The following is a 22,681-nucleotide window of genomic DNA, read 5'->3' as shown; positions in this document are numbered from 1 at the left end:
CTATGTTAAATTTAACACTGTTGAAAATTTCAAAAACTGTTACATTTCACTTAAGATGATGTACTTTGAATAATACAATTCTGACCTGTAATATGCAAACTTTGCGGGTTCAGAAGAGGAAAAACTCCTACTTTTTAATGATGAAACTTTAGCAAATTTAGGCTGTAGAAGACATCTCAAGACAATAGGCTGGGGAAAAGTATACCATGAAAAAAATATATTTTATGATTTTTTAATACTTAGACATTACATTCCATATCAAAATTTACCAACATGCTGTTCTATAAATTCATATCTTTTTACCATAGTTTGATTTTTTTTTGTTTCATGCTAAAAAGCCCACTCTCATAATTACCTTTAGCATACATTACCTGGAACATAAAAATTTCGTTAAATATTGGCAAACTCTTCCCCATGACATGTAGAATAATTAGAAATGTCTAGTTATAAATTTTCTTAAGCTAATGAGCAAAAGAAAAGCCCCAATATATTGGCATTTTCACTTAACAGTGGCTCATAGTTACAATGATCAGAAATAAATCTACTTGCTACTGTGCTATATAGGGCAGTTTTGCCAAGTGCCCACCTTTAAGAACTAGGTCAATTTCTAAGAAAACTGTATGGAAACATTCAGTTGTTAACAAAAATTTAATATTAAAATTACTCAGTTATTTAAATTATTGTTAATTTAGGAAAAAGAAAACCCATGTATTAATCACCCATAAAATAACTTTTATTTTAATAAATAACAGTGGGCTCACCAAAGGGCAGGGATTTTAACGTGTCAGGTTTTATGCTTATTGGTAGTAAGTCTTAAAGAGGTGAAATGAACTATTCAATAAAACCCAAAAGGCCCTAAAAATAAAATGATACTTTAATAAAAATTAAAAAGAAATTTCCAAAAGAAAATAGTTCACTCCTTGACCATGCTTATTTATTCAGAGTACCAGCGATTTCAGTAAGTGCTTCATTTTTCCTGCAAATCTGATGTTGCACAGGGAATGTACACATTTTCATACCATCACAATATCATCAATATCTCAGGCCAATAATATTGTGAATGCAACTGTTTTATAACAAACACAAAATAAAAAAACCAATGTTACTATTTATGGCAAACAGAAACAAAAGTAAATATTGCAAGGACGTTTTCTTATGTTTCTACTATTGATTTTAGTTGGACTTCAAATGAAGGTCATCAATGCTCCTGGAATAACCTCTACCTCTGGCTGTGAATCCACAGTATAAATATGGTGAATAAAGCTAAACTGTAAGAGCTAACTATATACTGAATAACCAAAATAATTATAACTAATACTGTTCTTGAAGACCAATCTAATGAAAAAAGTATCATTAGATATGGTGAGAAATACAGACAAATCTGTACAATCTAACATCTATAAACGGTAAAATCAAAACATCCAACTTCCTTATAGAAAGTGTTTTATCTATGTAATTATAAATGTTAAGGACTCTTGTATTTTATAAACACAAGATGGGCTCACTTTGATGATATCAATTTTAAGATTTATAAAAATGTTTAAAAAAATCTTTCCACAAAACTTTATACAGTTTAAAGCTATACACCAATCTATAAATCTCAGAAAATGGAAAACAAAACAAAACAAAAAATCTTTATAAGATCACATGTATAAAACAAGAAATGAAATGTGATTTTATTTAAGGCAATACTGGGCTACTTCACAAATCACCACCTCAAATATTTACACTGCTCCACACTACTAGTTTTCTATCACATTCACAAAGGATTTTTTTTTAATACCAAATGTTTAAAATCTTCAATGTAGTAAACTCTTTATTCACATTTCCATTGTATTTCATGGACTCATAGTAACTATATCCAATTAGAAGCAATGAAAAAAAAACTGTAGCTATAGGAAACTGCTAGAGAATCTGCTTTAATTTCACATGAATACCACCCCAAAATCCTGGATGGCAAATTTACAAAGCAGAGCAAAGTGTTGATATAATGTGCCTATTTTGTGAAAAGTAATCTTGATATCATCTTGTAAATAAATGTTTCATGTAAAAATCAATGAACTATGGCAGAGTTTCTGGTTTTAGTTCAAAAAGTTCTTAATTTAAAACAATAAAAGAACAATTTAAAAAACTTGATCGCTTAGTTAAAAATTAAAATTCCAAATATAAATGTGTCATTTAATAGTTTAGACTTACAGACTGCTGGTGGCAGCACATGATTTACAATAATAAATATATACAAAAAAGGTATCTACAAATAAAGAGTACTGTTATACATGAGCAGTGACCTGGTGAAACATACCAATCACACAGATAATTGTTTAGTTCATGAAAAGGGCAACTGGGTGATAGAAATTTGAGGTTTAGCTCACTATTTACAATAACTGAAGTACTGATTCTGTTCCTCAAGTCCCATAGGGATAAAAAAAAGTTTTACATGACAAATGTCATGTTTTTTTTTTCTTTTTTGTTTTTGGCCAGGTTAATTCATGTCAACAACAAAAAAATATAATGAAAGTTTCACAATTCTAGCATGCTTGATGGCTTCCTATTTAAAATAAAATGGTAAATGATGTATTTATACATTAATTATCAGTACTGACCTCTGCCTGTGGCTTTACCTATACTGACATCCTTCATAACAGACATATCTGGATCATTTGAATGTACTTCAAGTTTTTTCAGACTGACGGTAGGTTTCATTTCCTGAAGTTGCTTTAAGACAAGCTCAGTGCAATCTTTAAGATTCTTGTCTAAAACAATTTTTACATTATCACTGCACTGAAGCTGTGATGGATTGGCAAACTGTACAAACGTTTCGCTTTCTTTACAAGGACATACATGATTTCCACTAGTCACAGCAGTCTTATCAATATTTTTTCTTGAATTTGAATGGGACCCTTTTTTGTTTCCAGTATTTGGATGGTCTTTGTCAGTATTTTTCTTCTGCTTCACTGCAGACTCCTCAAGAAACTTCAGAAATGATACTTCAAATCCCATTGGCTTAAAAGAGCTCCAGTCAAAAGATGCAGGATGCTCCTCAGTGGTTTGAATGGCAACAGCAGTTTCTTCTTCTTTACGCACGCTGCTTAACTCAGCCGCTGATGCTGGTTCAGCTTTTTCAACTTTCCTTTTTTTATTTTGTGAGACATTTTTTTCTTTATTAACTCTCTTCAAATTACTTGCTTTTTGTCTTTCTGACTGGCAGGGGTTATCTTCCTGAAAATCATTACTTACATTTGAAGAAGTATTAGCTTGGGTCTCTACACTTGTGCTATCTTCATTTATTAATTTTGTAATAAACAATTCTGTTAGTTCATCCATTTCATCTTTTTCATTTTTTTCAACTTCCTTTTGTGAAACTGTAGCTGTAGTTCTTGAATTATCATTGCTCTCTGATACACACGTGTCAGAATCTTTCACATCATTCTTAGCACCTTCTTGCTCAGACGTTTCCTTTACTTGTGAGTTGCAACACCGTTTGAATACAATAAGAAGATTTCGATGTTGTGATGTAAATGCCTTAGATAATTTATGGCACTTATAATGTCTAATTATATTGCTTTCACTTGTAACAACCGAAGTACATCCCTTTATCATACATGGATACTGGGTTACAAATCTGCTTGTACACTCAGACAGGGCATCATTTCTAGCCTTTATAGAATATACATGCTTCCCACGTTTCAGAGAATAAGGCTTATTTTCTTCAATCTGCACAATCTTTGCATTCTTGTTTTCTAAATTATTTTTTTTCTTTCGTTTGGTCTTGGGCATTTTTATTCCTTCCTTTCCACATCTGCTGTGTTTTGTCCCCCGATGTTTAGACTTTGATTTTTCTTGGTTTGCCTTGCTTGACATATTTTCCTGGCCTGGTGTTAATCTTCTTGGACGAATCAAATGAGCCTTATGTTTGTCATTATGCTTATTAAAAATGTGTCGGAGGAGATTCGACCGGGTTGCATATATACGGTCACAGCCTTCACAATCACATTTGTATACACCATCTTCTTCTGTTTTACTTGCCCTTAGTCCAATTCCGTGGTCTGCCTCTAGATGAACAACATAGTTCAAATATGTAGTAAATGAAGATTTACACTCTAACTGGTCACATGGAAATTTCCCAACATCCACTGAAGCAGTCATACTTTCAATTTCTTCAGGAGTCATTTCATGAAGTTTCATGTAGTGTTGTATTAGGCCAGTAATTGCTTGGAAAATTCGAGAACAGTCACTTACCTGACATCGAAATTCTTTCAAAGTTTGTTTAGTTTCAGTTTCTTCACTTTCTTTACCAGCTTCACTTTCCTCTTCAACCTCTGCTGAAAATGCAGGTAGATCTGATTTGTGTACAGCCTGGTAATGGAGAATCAAGTTTTGCTGTATCGTAAAGGCAGCAAAGCATCCCTGGTGAACACATCGATAAGGTCTGTAAGGACTGTATCTTGTTGGAAACTCAAGGGATTGGGAAACTGGCTTCTTTCGTTTTTTCTCCTCCTTTTCTTTTTTATGCCTCCTAATCTTCCGTCCTTTGGTTTGTGTGTTTGTAAGTGCATTTGTATTACATTGTTCTGAAGTAACTGTAATCACTTGTAAAGAACTTTCTGTTTTGTCAGGACTTTTTTTTTCTACAAGTTGTTTTTCTGGGATCACTGCTACATTACTGTGGGTATTTTGGGTCTCTGCTCTCAATTCTAAAGCAGGCTGAGATTCCTTTTTATTTTCCTCTGTCATAGCTAGCTGTTTTTTCACTTGTGTACTTCGTGAGGCCAGCACATTTTCACTCTGAGATTTTCTTCCATAAGGCCTTTTAATTTTTAACTTTACCATTTCTTCAGTTGTAAAATGATGCACCAACTGACAGTGTGCCCGGAGGTTAGAATTTCTTGTAAATGTTTTTGTACATGTAGGTACTACACATTTAAAGGGAGCAAATTTCAACTGATTCTTCTTAATTTCAAGAATCATTTCTGGAGTGTATTGATGAATTTTACCATAGTGCTTAAATAGTGCATCCTTTGTCATAGCACTGTAGTTACAGCCTTGGTTTTGGCACACAAAGGGTTTATTAACTTTGTCATTAAATTGAATGTTTATCATTTCAGAAACTGGCTGAATAACTGTGATATCTGCAGTTGATTTAACAGGCGTGGGAGTCAGTGTCACTGATGTATTTATCAGTACACACTGGGATGCTGGAGTGGATAGGTCATTTTCTAATTTTAATTTCTGTAAGCCTTCTAAAATTTCCTGTATTTGATCCTCCTTATGTGATATTTCAGACTGAGGAATGTTACTTTTTGTTGGCATGACACTTATAAAGGAGGAAAACTGAGAAGAATCGGGTAATTTGTTATTTTGCACAGTGTTTACTGAAGGAAGCTGAATGTTATAATTTATCTGAGCATTTTGTGATGTTTCACCAGCACCCTGAGATCCACTTTTTACCTCAAGTATTTGAGAATTCATAGCAGTTTTAATAATTTCAAGAGTCTTTTCAAAGTTTTGTATAACATTGTCTTCAGAAATCTGCAAATCAGAATTTATTGAAGTTGTGCATGAATTCAAAGCCATCATTTGGGAATCACCATTTTCAGTTTTTAATGTTAAAGGGGCTAACACTGTATGGGACTCAAGACTGGTTTTGAAATTTTCTTTTACATCAGTCATAAATAACTGATTGTTAACATTATTTAATTTCTGTGTTAGATTTTCCACCAAACTCTGAGGTTCACAACTTGGAATTACATTTGAATGAAGGTTAGTAGTTGGGATTTCAACACTCTTTGCTATGAATCCCATTGTTGTTAAGTCACTTGTTACCAAGTTTTGGGAAGCATTAGGTGCAATTAGTGGAGGAGCAACTTTCTTTCTTCTCTTAGAAGCACTGTTTCCCTTTTTATTTAAATGACTGGATCTTGTGTTCTGAGGACCACTTATAACAGAAACACGAGAACTGTTACTGGTAAAATTTTGTGATGGCCCACCAGAATTAGGAAATGAACTAGAGCACAAACCATTTTCAACAGTCTTCAGTAGTAAGTCATTCGTTGGGAAAACAGGCAAGCTGCTACATTCCTCAATGGAGGAAGTTTTGGAGTTTGACGTCCTATTCTGGTTGGTCAGCAAGGTGTTTGGATGGCATACAGTCTGCAACAGGGGTGGCACAGTTGGATTTGGCATCACTGTTGCATTTACTTGTGATGCATCAGAGACACAACCTGTTGAAACATGAGAAAGCATTTCGGCACCCTCAAATGTACTGGGAATGCCAGCAGTTTCCAAAGCCTGTTTAATAATTTCACTACCTTCTTGACTGACACTGGTATTAAAGTTAGTCACACCAGGTCGAGGAAATGTATTTGGTAAAAATGTTGGCGAGCGATTTTCAGCAGCAAGAAGCTGTAGAAATGATGGATCTTTAAAACATGCTTCTGGATTGAAGGTAGATTGTTGTGACTGCTGCAAATTTACTGCATTTGTGGAGAGAATCATGCTGGCAAGAAGAGAAGGCTGTCCATTACTCTGTAGAAGTTCTTGAGCAATTTCGGCTCCATCCAGTGGTTTACAGTAAGATCGCTTGGATAAGTGCCCACCCAGTGATCTGGGATTAGTAAAAGCCCTGTAACACCTGCTACAGATAAATTTCCCATCTCTGATAATTGCAGGCCATTTAGCCCTTTTGTTGTGCTTAGGTTTTCTTTCCTTCCCATTTGGGCCCCGCCCACGGTCTTTTTTAACTTTTTCAGGTGCAGACTGTTGGGCATTGGTGCTTGTGAAGTTATTTGCAACATTCACTTGTGAAGGAAAAACTGCATTTTCACCATTACCCCCCTTTAGAAAGGAGGAATTAGTGTTTCCTTCAATCTGTGAGGAATAATGATTTGTATTATTTTCCAGCTGAGAAAAAACAGAATTAGTCCCACTATCTGCTGGTGAAGGGAAGAGAGACATTGAACTACTTTCTGCAGGTAAAGGAAGGAAAGGATCTGAGCCACTGTCAATATTCAAAGGCAGAACTGTTTTGGTTAGATCTTCCATTTGTGCTGGCAAGGCAGTACTAGGTAAATTTTCCATTTGGGAACATAACATACCACCTTGTTCATTTTTATCCTGAGAAGTTATATTTGGATTTATGACACTTTCCATTGAGGACAACAATGGAGCTGACACACTTGCTAAATGAGCTGGAAAAATGGGAGGCGAGACATGCTGCAACTGGGCCGAACAAGCAGGATTCCCATTGGCTTTGGTCTGTGATGCAAAAAATGGATTTGAGCTGTTCACTGGTGATGGCAAAAAATAAACAAACTTTCCATTATTTGGTGTATTTAAGTTGTTAGCTTTCTGACCTTTTTTACTTTTGCGCTGCATTTTAAATGCAGCATATTGGTCAGGGTGTGCTGTCTTCATGTGTTTCCCAATACTCTGTGAAGAATTATAGGTTCGAGTACATCCCTCGACCTGGCAGCTGAATTTCTGAACTGGAGCTTTTGGAGGCACTGATGGAGTTCCTAATGAATTACTTAGGTCGGACTGCGGCGGAACAAATGCAATACTTTCTAACGTCTTAAGAGGTAAATTATAAAGACTGGATGATGTTTTAACATTATTTCCACATTCAAATTTGGAAGTTGGTAAACTGTTTTGAAATCCTGCCTGATTTTGCACAGAAAAGGTCATCAAGTTGTTCACTTGTCTTTCTAAGTTTTGTGGGGTAAGGTCACCTATTTTGAGAGTTTCTGAATTTACTAAAGAATTCTGAGTAACATGGGCATCATTAAAGCAATCTTGTTCTTTTCTCTCCTGGAAACCTGGATGACACAAATCATTACAAGTATCTTCAACTGGCGTATGTAAGTCTGTGACCAGTGCTTCACCACTGCCTTCCACAGTTGCGTTTTCTTGCTTTCCAAAGTTATCCTCAATCCCCTGATTGAGAGACACCTTAATGGACACAGCTACTTCACTGGATTGAAGTAGAGGAGTAGTTGCAGGGTTTTCCAAACCATTTGACAATGGTCCATTAGCTTGCCCGAGCTCAGAGGCAGAAATCTGGTCTTGTTTGGTCACAGCTGATTCTGCTTTGCTTTTATCCCAAGCATCACTTCTATCTGCTAGTAAGCTGTTTTCAATGTTATTTTCTGAAGGAAGCATAGATCTTTCTTTCTCAATATTCTCTGCTGTGTTCTGATTCACTTCAGAAGGCTGAATGGAATCTCCGGATGAATTAAGTTGGGCTTCAGGAGGCAGCACTTTTTCAGGAGGAGTACTGTGATCATCCAGATGCTTTTCCAGCTCACCCTGAGAACGATAAACTTTACCACAACCTGTGAACTTGCAAGTGTACGTATTATAATGTTGTGCTTCATGATCATATAGTAAATAAGCTTCCGAAAAAATTCTTCCACATTTAGGAAACATACATTTTGCTCTAAAGACTTGATGCTCCTTTCGGTGGGTTAAAAGCTCGGCGTAACTATTAAAACCAGCTTTACATTTCATCTGTATACAGATATATGGTTTACTGCCACAGTGCATCTGTAAGTGATCATTGAGATGAGTAACACTCACAAAATGCCGCCTACAGTACTGGCAAATAACTTTTTTGCTCTGCATTTCAAGAAAGCGCTTGGCATCTTCATTATCTTTATGCCCCTTCACATGAGCAATTAGATTTTTAAAGTACTTAAAGCCCTTTTTACAAAAAGTTACAGGGCAATTAAATTCATTAACAGGTACTGGTTTCTGGACTGGAATCACTTCTGGCTCATAGGATTTATCTTTGTCATCATTCTCATCATCTGAACCATCATTGTCATTAAACACTATAAAATCTGTTGAATAGAGACTGTTCTTTTTTATAGGTCGCTGCTCCTGTTTAGCCACAGTATTAGTCTTCTGATTTTCATTGGTAGTTGTGATCTTTGGAGGCCTTCCCAATCTTCTTAATGGTTTCATAGCTGCTAGTCTCTCTTTACTAGATTGTTTAACATGCAGTGTGACATGAGGGACAAAAGTTTCTTTAGAATTAAAGTTCTTTGCACATATTGGGCAACTATAAATTCCATCTTTGTAATGTTTCTGAGCATGTCGTACTATTCTGTGACCAAGGAATTCTTTGTCACACAACACACAATACTGCATGTAGGCTTGCCAATTCCTAAACCGAGCAGATATAAATCCCCTCTCTCTTAACTGTTTTATCTCTCTCTTCTTCTGCTTTTCATCACCAATGTCTTTAAGAAGGCCAGAATTAGCACCAACTCCACCAGAAAGCCCATTCATAGAAGTTTCTTTACTCTCTTCTTGGTAGTCTACCACTTTTTCATATACTTCACTGTCATTTAGTTCATCTATTGAAGACACAATGGATGCTTCTTCTCCCATTAATGCAAGACATTGTCGTTTCAAGGTTTTCCAATCCCAGAATTCTGGATCAAAGGGCCATTGAGTTTTCAATACAAGTAACAGCTCACAGCGTAAAGAATTTGGTATTGGAAGATTCTCTTCATCATATTTCTGGTCTGGCTGATTATACAACATTTCCACAGCATAATACGCATCTACTGTAGGCTCAATAAGAAATTCACTCAGTTGACAAGCACGTTTAACTTCCAGATCATCAGGCAACAAACATGAAATGGTCTTGCAAATAGATATTTTCACTTCAGTATTTTCTGTAGACTCCAAGCGAAGAGCTTTTACACACAGTTCTATACAGGTAGCAAGTCCAGCCCCTTCAGTCTGTGAAAAAGCAAATAGGAAATGTTAATTTAGTCTACACTAATCAACACTAATTTATTTCAGAATTTAGTTAAGATTGAGATTTGTTTTTCTCAAATCTTGCAATAGCAATTTATGAAAGGATTCCCCTTCTAAAGCACTGCAGCTTAGTCTGGTATATGTGTATGTAAAATGAACTGCATAGAATGGGAGAAAATGCAGAAGTATTAGAAGCTAAGACTTTGGTATGAAATTATTTAATGGCTAGGCAAACTTGGAAGTTATTTAACTTTTTTGACCTTTCATATCCCACTTATAAAACAGAGGTCAAAACAGCACTTAAACTTCATTAAATTGCTGTATTAAAGGAGATTAAATATGTGTTATAGTTTAGTATAATGTCTGGCACATAGTAAATGATCAATAAATGTCATCCTTATTTTAACTCTTATTTCCTGTTTGCATAAGCAATCTAACTGAAACAAAACCCTCCTAATCTAATTATAAAACTGAGAACATCCCCATATTTCCAAACTTATCAGTACTGAAAGAAATAGTTTGCTTCTATAAAATAAGGTACTAATCCCTAATAGTGGAGATTCTAGTGCTATCATAAAACTAAATGTCAAATTACCTACCTCATGGCTGGACCAGCTTAAGAATTAGGAGTAGGGGTAGACATAGCCCAACAAACTTTTTCTTTTGAATTAGCATCTTGAACTATTATTATTAGATAGCAATAACAAAGGTAAGAGTCATTTGAAAGACACATGGAGTAAAGAGATAAAAATGGGTTTTAAAAAACCAGAAGGGAGCAATGATAAATGAGAAATAAGATAGCCACAGGATGTGGCCACATTCACTGGAATAAAATATGTACGATACAAGATCAAAAGGCAACAAAGAAAATAAGTAGAGAGAACTGATAGGGCCTCTATTTTCATTAAGTTAAGAAGAAAATATTTTACTAAAACAGAAGCTTAAACTTGTAGGGCAAAAGTATTTTCGTATTTTTACTAAAAAGGAAAAGGAGCCTGGGATACTGAATTGGTCTTGATTTTAGAAACAGCAAGAGCACAATGACCAAAAAGAAAATGAATAGAAAGAATAGCATGAAGAGACCTATTTTTAAAATGATAGGTTAGGCTGGGTGCAGTGGCTCATGCTTATAATCCAAGCACTTTGGAAGGCCGAGGCAGGAGGATCGGATCACTTGATCTCAGGAGTTTGAGACCAACCTGGGCAACATAGGGGAAACCCCCATCTCTACAAAAAGTACAAAAATTAGCCAGGTGTGGTGGTATGCAGCTGTAGTCCCAGCTACCTGTAGGGCTGAGGAAGGAGGATCGCTTGAACCTGGAAGGCTGAGGCTGCAGTGAGCAGAGATCGCACCACTGCAATCCAGCCAGGATGACAAAGTGAGACCCTGTCTCCAAAAAAAAAAAAAAAGGCTGGGCATGGTGGCTCATGGTTTATGTGTGTAATCCCAGTGCTTTGGGAAGGCAAGGTGGGAGGGACTGATTGAGGCCAAGAGTTTGACACCAGCCTAGGCAATACAGAAAGACCTCATCTCTATCAAAAAAAAAAAAAATTAGCTAGGCATGGTGGCATGTGCCTGTAATCCTAGCTACAAAGAAAGCTGAGGCAGGAGGATTGCTTGAAATTGGGAATTCGAGGCTGCAGTAAGCTAGGATTGCACACTGCACTCCAGCCTGGGCAACAGAGCAAGACCCTGTCTCTTAAAAAGAATAATAAAAAAATAAAAAATGACAGGGAAGATGAAAACTGGGAAGGAAGTGGGACATATGGGTGTCTCTAGATTTCATATAAACTTGTATATGTTATACTATTCCTAGATAGATCTGTGCCTTAAAACTTGTACAGTAAAACATCTGCATCTCTGTTACATGCCTTAAGGGGCTGCTAATGGTGAACAATTAGGCCACTCATCTATTACGATATGCAAGAAAGAAAAAAATCACCTGTGGTCTGTGAAGCTGCATACTACACATAGAAAGACACAAAGAAGTCTGGGAGGAATTAAGCGCCAAGTAAACCATAAAGATGATCAAAAGTAATACTGAAGGCACATATAATAATGTCAGAAAAATTGGTACAAGTTCTTACTGGTGAAAGTTCTGAGAAGCGGTGTGATTATTCAGAAATTCAGGAGATGGAGAAATTTTAAAAAAGGATTCAGAGAGGCCCGGCGTGGTGGCTCACGCCTGTTAATCCCTGCACTTTGGGAGGCTGAGGCAGGTGGCTCATGTGAGGTCAGAAGTTTGAGACCAGCCTGGCCAACATGATGAAACCCAGTCTCTACCAAAAATACAAAAAATTAGCCAGGTGTGGTGGCGGGCACCTGTAATCCCAGCTACTGAGGAGGCTAAGGCAGGAGAATCATTTGAACGTGGGGGGCAGAGGTTGCAGTGAGCCAAGACTGCGCCACTGTACTTCAGCCTGGGCAACAAGAGCGAAACTACGTCTCAAAAACAAAAACAAAAACAAAAACAAAAACAAACAATAAAAAGGATTCAGAGAATGAAGGATTTCTGGATGAAGGGTATCTGTCTTGCAGAACATAACTATTTTATATCATATGAATGTTGAGCCTTTTCTCCAGGAATGACAAAAGCTGACTAAAGAATTCTACTTATTGCTCACAAGACACATCTAAAATTATTTAAAAGGGGAATTCCACTGACATTCTATTCTAATCCAGTCTGCAACTAAATTCAAAGGTTCATTTTGATTCATTAAGGGTGAGGAGTCTCAATAAATTTGTTTTAAAAACATTTTCATGTTATAATTAAACCTGAAACCTTTACATTAATGCCAATGAAACAAAAGAAACTATGTTTTACAATATTTTTTCTTCTGACCTTTCATGTGTGTACTTGAAAATAAGTGAACAGGCAATATTCAAATCATAAACGGGCTATACAGCAGGTAAGTTTTAAAAGTTGAATTTGAATTCACAACAATTTTCTATAAAGACAATGTAATTAAGTGATTTGCCCATAAAAATCTATTTAATTCATAATAGTTAATCATAAATATTAATAGCACAAGCTTAAATTGATGAGTCACAGGAACAGAAAGCTAAGTGACATTAATTCAGAGGAGGAACAGAAACTCAATCCCTTTCCAGGAAAAGAACAGCACCAGGCAAGTTCTGGAAAACGGAAAGGTTTGTCTTTTGTACCCTCTTCCCATTGCCTTTTCTGTTCTTTTCCTCTGGCTGCCTAGTATCCTTGACCTAAAGCCACCCAAGGCTTGCATGTTGCTTTTAGTTTCCCATGTAACCTCCCATTCAGTCCTTCCCTACCCACTCATAACATCATGCTTTACCCTGTTTTAAAACTCTTTAAATAATTACCATGTATTTCAGAATAAAATATAAATCTTAGTGTGGAATACGAAAAGGACTTCACAGTCTGACCACTGCCTCATCTGTTCTAGTTTCCTCTTTATCTTTCCCTCTACTCAAACAACTGAGCTACCTGTAGTTCCCCAAATATTCCATTCTCTCATTTGTCTTGATACTACTTTATGTGTTTTTTTTCTGTGACTAGGAACACTCTCTCCTCCCTCTTTAGCCATTACTAATTGAGTAACGAAAATAGACAAGTGGGTTATTATGGCCCACTTCTTTTATTCATTCAGCACCTACTTTATACCAGGCACTGCACTAAGCAATGTACCCTCACCAGATATTCAAGATTCCACTCTAGTAGATAGACCCATATAATATTGCTACTGGTTTTGAGTTTCCATCAACAGACTACAAAAGCCTTAAAGGCAGGGATGTATTTTTCAACTCTTAAACCTCAAGGAGTCTAGGGAAGAGTATACTATATAAATAAAAAGATCCCAAGCTATGTGCTCCAATTCCTTTGCAGATCTCAATTACGATTTAAGACATTAATTACAGTTGTCCTTCAGAATCTGGGGGCACTGGTTCCAGGATTCCTGTGGATACCAAAATCCACAATGCTCAAGTCCCTTATATAAAATGGCATAGTATTTGCATACAAACTACAGACATCCTCTCACATAATTTAATTCATCTCTGTATTACTTATAGTACCTAAGACAATGGCTACATATTACTTCATTTGCATAGATTCAATATAGTACGCTTGTGGCAAATTCAAGTTTTGCTTTTTGGAACTCTATAAATTCTTTTTTCCTTTTCTTTTTTGAGACAGGGTCTCACTTTGTCACCCAGGCTGAAGTGCAGTGGAGTGAACCTGGCTCAGTGGCATGATCTTGGCTCACTGCAATTTCTGCCTCCCAGGCTCAAGTGATCCTCCCATCTCAGCCTCCTGAGTAGCTGGGATGACAGGCACACACCACTATGTTTGGCTATTTTTTTTTTTTTTTGGTAGAGATCAGGTTTCACTCTTTTACCCAGGCTGGCTCAAATTCCCGGGTTTAAGCCTTCCAAAGTGCTGGGATTACAGGTGAGCCATCACACCTGGCCCCTGAATATTTTCAATCAGTAGGTGGTTGAATCCACTGATGTGGAACCTATGAATATGGAGGGCCAACTGTATTTTAAATTAACATATGAGTAGCTGGTTGATAGTGTTCAATTCCTGGAGTTTTTTTTTTTTTTTTTTTTTAAGGGTTACCAATTGGCTGGGTACAGTGGCTCACGCCTATAATCCTAGCACTTTGGGAGGCTGAGGCAGGCAGATCACCTGAGGTCAGGAGTTCGAGAACAGCCTGGCAAACATGGTAAAACCCTGTCTCTACTAAAAATACAAAAATTAGCTGGGCATGGCAGCGTCCGCCTGTAATCCTGGCTACTTGAGAGGCTGAGGCAGGAGAATCGCTTGTACCTAGAAGATGGAGGTTGTAATGAGCCAAGATTGCACCACTGCACTGCAGCCTGGGCAACAGAGGGAGACTCCATATGAAAAAGAAAAAAAAGGGTTACCAGTTAATTCAAATCACTACATCGAGGTTAACCTCTATATGGAAAATGAAGAGAGTTATTACACCAGAATCTAATCACTATAGCTTAACTTTAAGGTCTCTTCAGTCCTAAAATAATAATAATCTATGATTCTAGTTTTAAGATAAAACCTCTGCTTGATCAGATTTCAGAAAGTAGAAAAAAAAAGGGAAAAAAATTTCATGCAACAAGAAGCAAGTTTTTGGACAGAGCAATTACCATGGTGCATACTATCCCCGTCAAGAAGGCTGCTGCGAAGGTCATGTGTGGTGGCTCATACCTGTAATCCCACCACTTTGGAAGGCCAAGGCATGGAGAATTGCTTGAGCCCAGGAGTTGGAGATTAATCTGGGCAATACAGTGAGACCCCATCTCTACAAAAAATAAAAAAAGTAGCCAAGTGTGATGGTACACACCTGTAGTCCCAGCTACTTAGGGGGCTGAGGTGAGAGCATTGCTCAAGCCTGGGAAGTTGAGGCTGCAGTGAGCTGTGATTGCAGCAGTGCACTCCAGTCTGGATGACAGAGGAAGACTCTCTCAAAAACCAACAAACCAACAAAAGCAACAACAGAGAAGAAGGCTGCTGCCATTGCCAACTTCCAAAGCTATTCATACTTTTAATTGCTTTCTTATATACTCTAATTCTGAACCGAAACTCTCTGGAATAGTGTTACCCAACAGAACTATTAGTGATAACGGGAATGTTCTATATCTGTGCTGTCCAATAGGATTGCCACTAGCAACATGGAGCTACTCAGCAACTAAAATGTGACTACCATAATGGACAATGCAGCTCTTGTCCAGTATTTTGCACCCCATCCTCTGGCCCACCATGGTCTCTTTATGAGTAGTGAGTAAGACTGAAGAAGGATGGTCACTTTTACCTAAGCTCAATTCATCTGATTTAGTAATGAAACCTACAGTGATTAAGGTCAATTCCAAGTCAAGATTTATACCCAGTTTGGATTCTAGTTCCAAGTTCTTTCTACTCTACTCTGTCATGCTGCTCTTTAAGTTAGTGGCGCAACCTATGATTTAAAACTGCATAGTAGTTTCATAGGAAATTTATTATTGGCCCCTTTCAGGTTTTTGTTTGTTTTGGAGACAGGGTCTTGCTGTGTTGCCCAGGCTGGTCTTGAAATCTGGGGCTCAAGTGATCCTCTAGCCTCAGCTTCCCAACTAGCCTGGGACTCAGGCATGCACTCCCACACCCAGCTACTTTATTTTTTAACTGCAGCACCACAATATATAAATTAAAAATCAGGACAAGTTAACAAGGTTGACAGAGGAAAAACTGGAAAGCAGGATTCATTCATATTCTTTCCTCCTGAAAATGAAGATAAATTATTTTTAGGAGAGAAAAATGAAGATACATCTAAGGCTTACTGACCAATGACAGATTTTAAAAGATACTTATAAAGAGGGATAGGGAAGTATCTTTTGGTTTTTCCTTTCAAAAACAATTAAAAAATACAAATAAAAAATAAAAAATTCACTTAAAAATACTTCTTGTTATCATGCTGCATTCTCAGTTTTTAGATTCTACACAATGGTACCACCTTTGGAACGTGTTTTCTGTGTACATTTAAATGGAAACCAACTGCATTTCTACAAAGGTTACTATAAGAAAATCAGTAACTTTATGAAACTTGAGTTCTGATTTATTAATACTTAATAGTAAAAAATAAATGGAAGCACATATGCAACCTCTGTTCATCAACTCCCTCTTCAGTTGTCTAATCTGTATAATCCAGCTGCTAAAATTTTCATTTCGATAACTATGTATGTTTATTTCCAAACGTTCTTTTGACTCTTTTTACGATCTGCTTGGTCATTTTGATACTGTCTTCCTCATACTTTAATTCCTTATTTTAAGTGTTTAAATACATATACTTCCTAGATTTTTCCATAATTATATTATTTAAAGTATTAGGCAAGTAATCCTATTATTCCTTTGCTGAAAATCACTCAGGTCAGATAGTTTTGTATGTTTATAAATCTTAATGGTGAACTCATGTTAAGCAGGGCTTTATGAGACCCATGTGTTGACAATATGTCCCTCCTAAAGCAGTTCTGCATTTTCTTCTGCAGGAATCTTAGGTATTCATCCTCACCTTCTTAAACATTAACTTACTTGGCATAGGGATTTCTGAACTACACAGCTAGGGTAAATGTGGCTCCCAAATCTGTATGAGGGTAGACGTGTAGTTATAACTTCCTAAAGGTTTTCCTCCTCTGACCCAGAGTCCAATTGGACATACCTAAAATTCCCTACCATCCATCTGTGTTAGACAGTATTATTTTTCTAGTCTACCTTTTCAATAAAATTACAGTACTTTACAGGTTCCAGCTTCGTGTAGTGATTGTGCATGCATGCATGCATGCACACGCGTGAGCATGTGTATGTGTGTGTATTGCAGGGGGCGGGGGGCGGTGGTGAGGGGGTGGTTGTTTCAGATCTACCTACCCAAGTAGACAAGTAGAGCTGGCCCAAGATCTTTTCTTTTTTTTTTTTTTTTTTTTTAAGACCAAGTCTCGCTCTGTCTCCCAGGCTGGAGTGCAGTGGTATAATCTTGGCTCACTGTAACCTCCACCTCCCGGGCTCAAGCGATTCCTGGGTCTCAGCTTCCAGAGTAGCTGGGACTACAGGCACCTGCCACCATGCCCAGCTAATTTTCTTTATTTTTAGTAGAGCATGGTTTTGCCATGTTGGCCAGGCTGGCCTTGAACTTCTGGGCTTATGTGATCCACCCACTTTGGCCTCCCAAAATGCTGGGATTACAGGCGTGAGCCACCATGTCCATCCAGCCTGCTTTTTGTTTTTGAGACAGGATCTTGCTTGTCACCCACGCTGGAGTGCAGTGGTGCAATCTCGGCTCACTGTAATCGCTGCCTCTCAGGTTCAAGCCATCCTCCCACTTCAGCAGGGACTACAGGCAGGCGCCACCAATTCTGGCTAATTTTTGTACTTACTTTAGTAGAGATGGGGTTTCATCATGTTGGCCAGTCTGATCTCAAACTTCTGACCTCAAGTCATCCGCCCACCTTGGCTTCCCAAAATACTGGGACTATGGATGTGAGCAGCCTGGCCCGGCCCAGGATCTTATATCCGTATAGCTATCTCCTGTCCCTGTGTAGATATCAAACTTCCAACTACTTAGTTACTGCAAGAAGCAACATATCCCAATCTCCAGGTTAGGTGAGGCTAAGCATCAGTTCAAGCTTTCTGTTCCCATTTTTAGGCTTTACCTTTTGAGCCCAAATATTCCTGCAATCTCACCTGGTATACACTAAAAGAGATGTTTGTTTTATTTTATCACATATTTGTGGCTGTTTGTAAAATTTTAGATAATGTAATCTTCCCTTCTGCTAGCAGAGGAAACTAGCACTATATATTTTTCTTTATACTTTTTAAATTTGTTTGTTTGAGATGCAGTCTCGCTCTGTTGCCCAGGCTCGAGTGCAGTGGCGCGATCTCAACTCACTGCAACCTCTGCCTCCCGGGTTCAAGCAATTCTACTGCCTCAGCCTCCTGAGTAGCTGGGATTACAGGCGCACGCCACCACACCTGGCTAATTTTTGTATTTTCAGTAGAGACAGGGTTTCACTATATTGGCCGGGTTGGTCTCGAACTCCTGACCTTGTGATCCACCTGCCTTGGCCTCCCAAAGTGCTGGGATTACAAGCATGAGCCACCGCGCCCAGCCTACTTTAAAATTTCTATAGCCAAATTATCAAAGTAGTATAACCCCTAAAACCAAAACAGAAGAATGATATAATTTAAGTATTACACATTACTTTTCTTCTGGCTAAGTAAGAACAAGTCCCTGGATCTCAACTGCATTTTTAAGTTTTTCTGTATCAAATATCTTAAAGGACTAACATGAAAATGTTCAAAGGACTAACTGAAAAAATTTAAAAATCACTGAAAAGGGTGACAAAATCATAAAAGTTATAGTCTTTTATTAATGATAATGTATACATTTTAACCTTAAAAATATTCTGATTATTCTTACCTCTGAATTAATAACTTTAATCAGGAAGAAAATGTGATACACTGTTTTCGTTAACAAAGAAAGTTGACGACACCTCTCAAGGTACACTTGTATAGATGGTTCTACTCTTTGTTGTAATTTACTCCAAAAGAGAGTAAGTTCCCTTAAAAAAAAAAGTTATAATAAGAAAAGTTGGAGCAGTAAGGTAATAATCATGGACCACATCAGTCCAGTCACTACATTTGAAATTAAAACTGGTTTTATATTCCAATCCTATATGCATGCTTAAGTTAAAATGCAAGAAAACAGATCCCAATTTTCTAAATACCAAGTAAAATCAGAATATGATTTATCATTTTATTAATTAATATTTTTCAGTCCCAGAGAAGCACTACCTTTTACTAGGAAAGCATCTAACCTTTTTTTTTTTTCTGAGACAGTCTCACTGTCACCCAGGCTGAAGTGCAGTGACGCAATCTCGGCTCACTGCAACCTTGCCTCCCGGGTTCAAGCAATTCTTGTGCCTCAGCCTCCTGAGTAGCTGGGATTACAGGCGCGCACTGCCATGCCTGGCTAATTTTTGTATTTTTAGTAGAGATGGGGTTTCACCATGTTGGCCAGGCTGGTCTCAAACTCCTGACCTCAGGTGATCTGCCCACCTCGGCCTCCCACAGTACTGGGATTACAGGCATGAGCCACTGTGCCCGGCCAGCATTTAACATTTAAACAAGTTTTACAGATGATAACTTTGAGCCACATGTGAACTTTATGTAATAAGAAAGCTCAAGATATGTGTGTGTACGTATATATGTGTGTGTGTATATATATTATATATATATAAAAAAATCAATGACATGATTTTTAAACAGCATTTCTCTTTTATCTTCTAACAAATTTAAAATTGACAATAAGGTTGTTATTATTAGATGAATATAACAACCAATGATGACAAAAAACCCAGAAGAAACCAATCTGTGCCACAGTAATTTCCCAGTTGATTTACTGGCTTTCCAGTTGATTTTCTGTCTGAACTCTGTACTACTACTTCTTTGCCCAACTCTGCCCTCACTACTGAGTCGTCAATCAACTCACAACTGCTTATCTTAAACAGTGTTTCTTCAACATAAACTTCTATGTTGCCCTTCAAGGGCTTATAATGGACTGCTTTTGCTTAGCATATGAAACTCAGCTTTTGATGCCTTTGTAAAAACCAACACAACACATTAATTTCTTAGTCATCACTGATTTTCATGCTAGTATAACTAGAAAACCTATTACACTTGTCCTGGATAAATACTTCTTATTTATTCTCCCTTCAGAATCTTTCTACCTTTCACACCAAGCCTCTCTGTACAGCATATACTATTTTTCCTTCATAACGAGGCTCAATGCTCAGAAATCCTTTATAACCTTCAATCTTTATTGATTACACAACCATTGATTTACCTTGCCTGTTCTATTATTCATTTGTACGCTGTCATTTGGTAAATATTCTTAAATGTTGGAATTTTATAAACCAAATTTTCTTATGTGTTCCCATAATATCAACACAACACTGAAGACTAATAGTGTTGTTGACAGACCAGATAAATTGTCAGTGTTAGCTAAAGCTAATTTAAGGCAGCTGATCTTCAGTTTTTACGTTAACTGAAACCAACATCTCTGTTTCCTGTAGCCTCCCAAAGGATTACATATAACAAGCTATGCCCAAATGAAAATGTACCATAAAAAGAAATGTATTGCTTACATATCTAAAAAAATGTTATGGTGGCATTAGACAAAACAAGTCTTTCTTTCACTTTCTATCACTTAAAAATTTCCTGACCAAAGATAATTACTGGTATGCATGCTAAGGAATTGTGTGGCCTTTAATACACAAAGTTTTGAGTTGTAACAACTACTTGATAGTAAGTTTGCACAGCATGTAATATCTAAATATAAGCCTTTTGTCTTAAAAAGATTTTAAATTATGTTCCTAAGTTATATGAATTCTCACAGCCTATTTTGCATTCTTATTTAACAAATATTTCTTTAAAAAAAAAAAAAATCAACTCACCAAGCGCAGTACATATCTCCTTGCTGGAGCTGACGTGACAAAAATGCAGTACATAAGACAAGAGCGCTTTTTTCATCACCCTCAGATTCTAAGTTACAGATCATTTCCAGTGCATCTTTGCAATCAACTTCTGAAATCTAAAGAAAAAGCCAATAGAAATATGCCACAAAATGGTTTTATATTAGGATATAGAGCAATATACCTTTAGTTTTTCATTAAATATTTACAGAGAGTTTTTATGAATAAAATACCTACCATTAATTCATACACTATCAAGTCAGTTATAATTTGTCATTACTGGGACAAAGACTGTCTGCAGTTAAAAAAAAAAAAAAAAACAGAAACACCTTTCTTTATAGCCAGTAGAAATTTATATAGTAATTCTGAGAATATTAAGAAACACCGAAGAACCAACTATTTAAGAATTTACAAGCATTTATATGTAACTGATAACTATAAGCACTCTCTACCCATTAAATCAGATCTGATCATGAAAAAAAAATGCAATACTTTTATTTTTTCCCCTTTTATCCACTGATTTAAACAAGCATTAGAATCAACAGAGACACACAGAGAGGTACACTGGGTATAGACTAATAAACTACATATGTATTCATGAGGGAAAAATATAGTATGAAGCATTTTATGTAACTATACCACTTTTAAAATAAGCTCACCTCAATTTTCTATAAATCTCCACTATTTTTCTTTTCATATAAATTTACTCCATCTCAAAGCTTGCCAACAGTCATGCATGTGTACGTATAACCTAGACGAAGGCAACTTGCTTCATTTAATGATGCACTTACATCTATAATTTTTTTAAAAAAATTAAAATTTATACCTCATTACAATGATGTACTATATTTTAAAACGAACAGACTTTACCTGTGATTGCTACAAGCATCTGCTATAAGACAAGGGATCTGACAAACAGCATACAATCACAAATTACCAGTGTTCCACAGAATAGAAAGATTAATTCCAATATGGCACAACTGACAGATGGCAAAAAGAACTGAAGACAAAACAGACCATTAGCGCTCACATACTACAGAGGAGACTATGCCTCTCCTAGTTGATTTTCTCTCTTTCATAAAATATTGAGTAAGCAAAATGTGCATGTGTAAAATATAATGTGTTTAGGATTCAACAAGTATGTCAATGTGGAATGCGGGTAATCCTGAGGTCAATCTTTGATAATGAGGATAAACGCTGTGGGGCAATAGATTCACAGGTTCTATTTTACACATTAAATTGGGCCTTCTTAGAAAACACTAAGACAAGAAAAAAAAATCGTGTGTTCAACATAAATGACTACCTAAAGGAATTATGAAGTTAGTGGAAGAGTTAAGACTGAAATCTAGTCTTGTACTACCTGGTACAGTGTTGTTTCCACTACTCCTCTGTCTGCCTCTTTTTCAACAAATCTTTATAAACAACTTGATTTAAGAAAATAAAAAAAGACTGAAAGATATATATTTATAAAGTAAAGATTTAAAAATATCTACAATATGTTAAACACACTGTCAGACATTTTATGTATATTATTAATCATAACTTTCCCACTAGGTAGGTATTATCACTAACATTTTATATACAGATGGTCTGTGACTTATGATGGGGCTACATCCCAATATGCCCATCCTAAGTTGAAAATAAGTTGAAAGTGCATTTTTGACTTAAAATATTTTCAATTCAAAGTAAGTTTATCTAGATGTAACCCCATCATACGTCCAGAAACTTACTGAATGTGTATCACTTTCGCATCATTGTAGAGCTGAAAAATAGTAAGCTGAACCATCATAAATTGGGGGACCATCGGTATAATGAATGTGCTAGTTAAGTGGTTAAACCACAAATCCAATCATGTCTGGATGACATCAAAGATCCAAGCTCTGGCTGGACACAGTGGCTCACGCCTGTAATCCAAACACTTTG

At 36.7% G+C, this 22,681-nt stretch overlaps 1 protein-coding gene across 7 annotated transcripts in view; it reads right to left on the bottom strand.

Moving 5' to 3' along the window:
• Nucleotides 1-851: 851 nt before the first annotated feature.
• Nucleotides 852-22,681, bottom strand: part of ZNF292 (zinc finger protein 292) — a 111,121-nt gene continuing 89,291 nt past the window's right edge. For all 7 annotated transcript variants that reach the window (XM_063666391.1, XM_063666393.1, XM_063666392.1 and 4 more), the window contains 3 exons: nt 20,741-20,877; nt 18,706-18,847; nt 852-9,747 (listed from right to left, as the gene is read on the bottom strand). In XM_063666391.1, the coding sequence (XP_063522461.1) occupies nt 2,593-9,747; nt 18,706-18,847; nt 20,741-20,877 (7,434 nt within the window). In that variant the 3' untranslated portion in view covers nt 852-2,592. The remainder of the gene's footprint in view (nt 9,748-18,705; nt 18,848-20,740; nt 20,878-22,681) is intronic.

Source organism: Pongo pygmaeus, chromosome 5 (assembly GCF_028885625.2).
Source record: "Pongo pygmaeus isolate AG05252 chromosome 5, NHGRI_mPonPyg2-v2.0_pri, whole genome shotgun sequence".
Lineage (NCBI taxonomy): Eukaryota > Metazoa > Chordata > Mammalia > Primates > Hominidae > Pongo > Pongo pygmaeus.
This window is presented reverse-complemented; position numbering and strand designations above follow the sequence as displayed.